Consider the following 6,381-nt stretch of genomic DNA (forward strand, 5'->3'; position numbering starts at 1 on the left):
AAAACATGATTGCAATAAATATTCATTTTTTTCTCCATTTCCTCTTATAAGTACAGGTCAGGATTTAACTGAAAGCAACTAGCCTGACACCAAGAAGCAGCCCCAAAATAAATGCCATCACAAGCAAACCTTCTTATATGTTTATAGTTTAACAAAACAAACTGATAAAACAAAAGGGCCCAAAAAAAAAAAAAAAAAAAAAAAAAAAGGGGGGGGGGAAAAAAAAGGGCCCAAAAAAAAAAAAAAAAAAAAAGCTGGCAAAACTGAAAACCACGAAAGCCCTAGTATCTTTTTCCAAGAATAATGCCAACAATCACTGAAATTAGCGCCACTCCCAGAACGAATTTAAAAGTCGTGGCTGGGGATACCTCAGCAGGCTTGACATGTGTGTCTGAGGATGGTGTTTGAGCAGAAGATGGCTCTGATTTTTTCCTACTCTTTCTTTTTGTTGGTGTAGAAGTTGAAAATTCGATTTCTCGACTTTTCAACTCTATTTCCTCCCTTGTTGTCTTAGCATCCTACATTACAATTCAGATTTATGAAACCTTTGATGAAAATCTCAAACTTTTCTATATATAAACTTTTTAAGTGCATTAGTTAGATGGAAGTCACATTTGTTAAATGTTATTAAATTTTTTGGCATTCTCAGTTAAATGGTCCCTATGATTCATCAAGAACGAAGCCACGATATCTTGCCTTAGCAGCAGTGAGCAGCTCTTTTATAGTTTTGCATAGTGATAAAATAAAAATTTTGATTCTATTCATATAATCACTTGGGCTTTTTGTACAAAATTCTAGTTTCCAAACCTAAAATTTGGATTGCTAACATGATGTAAATTCTATTTGGTTGAAGAAGGATTGTCTTTCGGCTCAGCTATGTGTAAATGCTATTCATGAAATTAGTACATGACAATTATTATTCTTCGATGTCAGTTTACATATATTTGGCTAGGGAAGAAGATTGCGTCAGTGCATTTTCAGAAAAGCGAGGAATAATTGTACGTGGAAAAAGTGATATTAAGAAGATACTCATATTTTCACTTAAGACTGGTATCATGTCTAAGAATCTGTCAATTTCGAAATGGTCGAACACATTGCAAGTGTGTTATCAGACATGCATATCATGGTAATTTATGGGTCAAAGAAATAAAGCATATAATACATGACACTTTCCTGTGTATAGTTTTCTAACTTCTTTTATTTTCACGTTTATGTATCCGTGTGCAGTCCTTCCCGATCCCTTATATATTCAAAGATAAGACACTATATACGTGTGCTGGTGAACAGGAGGCAGAAAGAAACCTAACCTTCTCTTTCAATTTAGAATCTGCTAGCTGTAACTTCTGCTCAAGCTCTTTAACTTGATTTTCCAAAAGTACGACTTGTTTGTTCTTGGTATCAAGTTCTTCAAATGATTGCTTCAAAGAAGCTTCTTGTTCCAACTTCTTTTGAGAGCTTGACTCATTCTGTTTTCAGGGAATAAAACTCAAAAGGCTAAGATTACTGAATGGCCAATACATTGAAAAATGGCTTTGTTCTGAGAGAACTGAAGGTATAATATCTACGCTAAATAATATAAGTTCCACAGCCACTTTGAATATATATGATCTATGCTAAATAATATGAGTTCCACAACCGTATAAATTTGCATTACCTCTTCTTTAACTCTATCCTCAGCAATTGCTAAATGTTCTTCAAGCTCCTTCAGACGACTTTGTAACTCAGCCTTCTGACCAACTTCAGTGTTGAGAATTTCCAACTTTGAATTTTGTTCTTTCAATTGCTCTTCAAGATGTACTACAATTGTCTGAAGCTCCTTCTTGGAACTTTGATTTGTTTCATTAAGCAAATTGTTTTCTTCCATGACAGAGGATATCTGTAAGAAGAAGATAATCAAGAATAAAAACGCTATGGGAGAAAAATAGAAGAACCATTTGAGTGAATGGAGAGTTTTTGAGATATGTTATCATAGACTAACCTGAGATTGTAGCCTCTGGCCTTCTGAAGCAAGCTTGTGTGTCAAATCTTCTATATCTTTTTGTGCAGACTGAAGCTCTTCAACTGCATCATTTTTCTCAGAAGAAACAGTTGACAATTTGGTTTCCAAATCATTTAACTTGGAGCGATGCGAAGCCAGTTCTTGAGTAAGCTTTGATTTTTCCTCAACTTCACTTTCCAAATCCTTCAATTTCAACAGAGTTTGTTCCAGTTCTCCTTCTCTAGTTTGCAAAAGTGTAGATGTTTCCTGAGCCTTTTCTTCATACATTTGCACTTGCTCTTCAAGTGCCTTTAGCTTCTCATAGAAGTCCTTTGCTTCTGAATCTCTTTGATTGACTTTCAGGAGAGCTTCCTCCAACTGTGCTTCTGCTCCTGAAATGCGAGCTTCAGCTGCCAATTGAAGTTCAGAGGCTCTTGAGTGCCCCTCTGTTAATTCAGTGATAGTGCTCATATGAGAAGCAAGCTGCTTATCAGAGACTTCCTTCTCAGAAAGAGCCAAATTTAACTTTTCCTCAAGTTCTTTAGCCTGTTTACTGAGTTGGAAGTTGGTGTCAGCTAACAATTCATTCTCTGCAACGTACTGTTCAGATTTACCTTCTGCATCAAAAATCTTTTGTTTCAAGTCTTCATTGGCATTCTCAGAAGAAGCTAACTTCGCTATAATCAGATCAAGCTCCTCCTTCACAGCTTCATATCTTTCATTTGCTTCAGCTAGCTGCTCTTGATAACTTTTAACTTGATCTTCAAGACTTGTTAACGTCTCATTCAAAGATTTTGCCTGCAAATCTCTGCTGGTGAAATTAGATAATGCTTCTTGGAGTTTCTTCTCCGAGTCCCTTGTTAGAGTTTCATGTAATGATTCAAGCTCTGTGCTTCTCGTTGTAGCTTTCTCCAACACTCTTCCTTGTTCCTCTAACTGCTCCTCAGCTGACTTGAGCTTCTCTATAACTTCATTTTCTCTCATTCCAGCAGCCTTGAGATCATTTTCGATGCTCTCCAATTTCTGTTGAGAAATACTCAATTCATTCCTCAAAATGTCAACAAGATTTTCAGCTTCAGATAACTTCTCATTTGAGGTTTTTGATGCGTCTTTCAAATTCCTGTTCTCCTCTGCGATCATATGCAAGTGCTCAGTCAGCTCTTTTTCCTTTCCAGTGGCAGCTTGTAGTGCAACCTCTAGGCTTGACGTTTTCAATTGAAAAGCCTCAAGTTGTCCTTCAAGTTCAGAAACTTTCTCAATGCTTTTCAAGGATTCTTCTTCCACATCCCCACATTTCTTCTCAAGCGTGCTTATTTGCTCTTCAAGTTCCTTGATCCTATATTTCTCTGTTTCTAGAAGTAGCTCTAACTCGCTCACTTTTTTATCGGCCTCCGTTGCCTTGACAAGTGATGTCTGCACTAGATCCTCAAGTTCGATGCTTCGCTGATGGGTTGTATTTGCTCGTCCCTCATGCTCAGCACATTTGTCCATGGCATTCTTGAGTTCTAGCTCAATGTCTGAATTCCGTGCAGTTGATATTCCCAAGTCGGATTTAATTTGAGCTATTTTGTCCTCATTTTCTTGCAATTGGATATTCAATTGTTCCTTCTCTTCCACCTCCTTCTTCAGTATGGCATTCTGTTCAGCAAATTTTTCAGAAAGTTCTCTCAATTCTCTTTCAGAATCGTTGCTTTTGAGTTCCACCAGACTAAGCAGTTGTTCAAGCTCAACACTCCTTTGCTCTGCTACTATACAACGTGTCTCAGATTCTCTCAGTTGTGATTTTGCTTCTTCTGCAGCTGCACTCAAGTCTCGTACCATGTCTTCAAGCTCTACATTTTTTTGGTTAGTTGTGGTGACAAAATTCCCAGACTCGCTGTGAAGCTCTTCAAGGGTTTTCAACTTCTGTTCGAGTTCAGTATTGTTTGCCAATGCTTGGGATAAAAGAGAATCAGCTTTACAGAAATTATCATCTGACTGCTGCAACTTAGCCTCAAGATCATTGCATAACTCCTTCATCTGGGTAGCATCATTGGTTAGGTCAGTCACAGCAGCTTCAAGTGCTTCTTTTTCTTTAAGGACTTTGGCTAGTTCATCTTGAACTGATGTAATCTTTGTTTCCTGGCTTTTCAATTGTTGTCCAAGCTCTTCTCTGGCACTCACCTCGTTTCCCAGCTTCAAATTTAATTCTTCTAGATCAGATATCTTCTCTTGAAGGTTTTCTTTTGTTGATGAAAACTGATTCTCAAGTGATGCAATGTCCCCCTTGGCCTTAGATTCAGAAGCCCTTTTCAATTCCAACTCTTCGGTCAATTCATTGAAGAAAGCTTCCTTCGATGCTAGCCTCTGCTCCACTTCTTGCACTTGTGATTTCGAAAGCTCCAACTCACCTTGAACTGTAGATAATTCTGCAGTGGTGCTCTTCAGTGCCTCTTCTACTTTCTGATTTTCAGCTATCTTGTCATACAAGCTTTTCAGCTCAAGTTGCACAGAAGCCATCTGATTTTCCATTTCTTTAGCACTAGATTCGGCCAACTCGAGCAACTTTTTGAGTTCCAAAGCCCTCTTCGTCTCTGATTCAGCATGCAAACCGCTTTCCTTATGCAACTCCTCAAACTTCCTGGATTCACCAGCAGAAGTTTGCAACATTACTTCAAGCTCTTCCGTCTTCTTTCTTGAGCTCTCAAGCTCAAGACTAAGACCATTAAATGCTTCCTTTACTTTTGTCAACTCTTTGTTCTTTTCTTCTTGAGCTTGTAACGCCTCTTCCAAAGTTTTTAGCTGTACACCATATCTCTCCTCTGTTTCTGTAATCTGTTCTTGCAGTGTTTTATTTCTAAGTTCAACCTCTTCATATTTCTGTTCAGTTTCCTGCTGTTTCTCCTTTGCATGCAAGATTTCATCCTTAAGATGAACATTCTGAGATTCAGTCTCCTTTAACACTCCAGAAACCTTCTCCAATTCAAGCTCCAGTTCTTTGACCTTTTCTTGGGCTTCTAAAAACTCCCTGCTCGCTGAATTGCTGGAACTTCGCTCAATGACAGAAGGATTTTCATCTGCTGTGGAATTTGATTCAGCAGTGATGGAACGATCCTTTGCATCAAAAGACTCCTTCTCTACTTTAATGAATTCACCATCAAGGGCAGTTTCAATATCCTCCACTTTAACCTGTGATGAAATTCATATTTTCGAAGAAATACGTAGTTAACTCCAATATCTTGGCATTTCAGGATGCTTTATGGATCGAAATGCTTATTACGGATCGAAATGCTTATTACAATATGAAATAGACCATCACTTTCTCGAATATAGAAAGTGTGTAAAATGGACCTGAGGGCATCTTGCACTTTGCCCATTACAAAATAAACTCTATCCACACTTGCAAAGTGTTGCACTAAGTTTTGAAAATATTGATCATGACATTACTGGCCAAAACGTTAATTGCAGAAAGAAAAATTTTACCTTAGAGGGAACGGCATTAGTCTCGTCTTTCTCAGCGATCTTAACCACTGGTACTTCATGACTTGTCAGTGTTTCTTCTTCCATGGCTGAACCGCCTGAACGGAATGTAACTTACTAGAATTCTGGAGTATGGAGTAAAATCAGATTTGAAAATTTAACCTATAATTCTAGTATCGAGAAATGAGAGAATTGTTGTTAGCAATTGAATCAATTCTTCAAACCTACATGTTTGACTGAGCGTTACAAAATTTAATCACCGTTGAGTAATAATTTCTTTTGTTGATAAAAAAAGGTTTGTTATTTTAAAATAACTTCCATTACATAGTTACACTATAATAAATAAAAGTAACTTCAACCCTATTCTTGATTTGGTGACACAGATTTTATCACCTTCAGTTTTTGTCTTGGGTCCAGAAAGTAGTTGATACATAGAGTGACATAATGAAAGTTATTAAGTGATTGAATGAGAAAAAGTTGATTGTGTTTAAAACATTTTAATGATAAAGTGTCATATAATATTATGTCAAAAATTATATTACTGTATTGTCTTAACGTACTAACAATAATCAGGACATTGAGATTCCCATAATGCTACGCACCATTATGAATTAATGATCTGGACTCAAGATAAGAAGATTGATTTAAGCTCCCATTTGATTCCCATACTTCGGTCATAAAAATGAAAAATATTACCGTTATCCATCATATTAAATCACTATATTTGACTTTCTATTTCTTATGTGTCTCATAACGACTATATTTTTCATTCTCATTCTTAAAAAAATAGGAATCAAACGGGAACTATATAATAAAACATAGAAAATCCCTTTTTAAATTATGTTATCTATATTATTTTTATTAAGTCCGGTCAAAAATATTTTTTTTTCAAGTTTATATCCGATCACACATTTTTCTATAAAAAATAAAAAAAAATTATTTGG

General features: G+C 36.5%; 1 protein-coding gene across 3 annotated transcripts in view; it reads right to left on the reverse strand.

Annotated features, from left to right (window-relative positions):
- Window positions 1-224: 224 nt before the first annotated feature.
- LOC111370391 (myosin-4) overlaps window positions 225-6,381 on the reverse strand; it is a 12,771-nt gene continuing 6,614 nt past the window's right edge. The window contains exons 2-7 of one of the 3 annotated variants that reach the window (XM_022992074.1): window positions 5,441-5,562; window positions 1,979-5,146; window positions 1,655-1,876; window positions 1,423-1,466; window positions 1,308-1,392; window positions 225-518 (exon numbers count right to left, since the gene is read on the reverse strand). In XM_022992074.1, the coding sequence (XP_022847842.1) occupies window positions 282-518; window positions 1,308-1,392; window positions 1,423-1,466; window positions 1,655-1,876; window positions 1,979-5,146; window positions 5,441-5,524 (3,840 nt within the window). In that variant the 5' untranslated portion in view covers window positions 5,525-5,562 and the 3' untranslated portion in view covers window positions 225-281. Of the gene's footprint in view, window positions 519-1,307; window positions 1,467-1,654; window positions 1,877-1,978; window positions 5,147-5,440; window positions 5,563-6,381 lie in introns of all 3 variants that reach the window. The other 2 variants (XM_022992073.1, XM_022992075.1) reach the window with 2 other exon arrangements.

The sequence above is a fragment of the Olea europaea genome, chromosome 21 (genome assembly GCF_002742605.1).
Source record: "Olea europaea var. sylvestris chromosome 21, O_europaea_v1, whole genome shotgun sequence".
Taxonomy (NCBI): Eukaryota; Viridiplantae; Streptophyta; class Magnoliopsida; order Lamiales; family Oleaceae; genus Olea; species Olea europaea.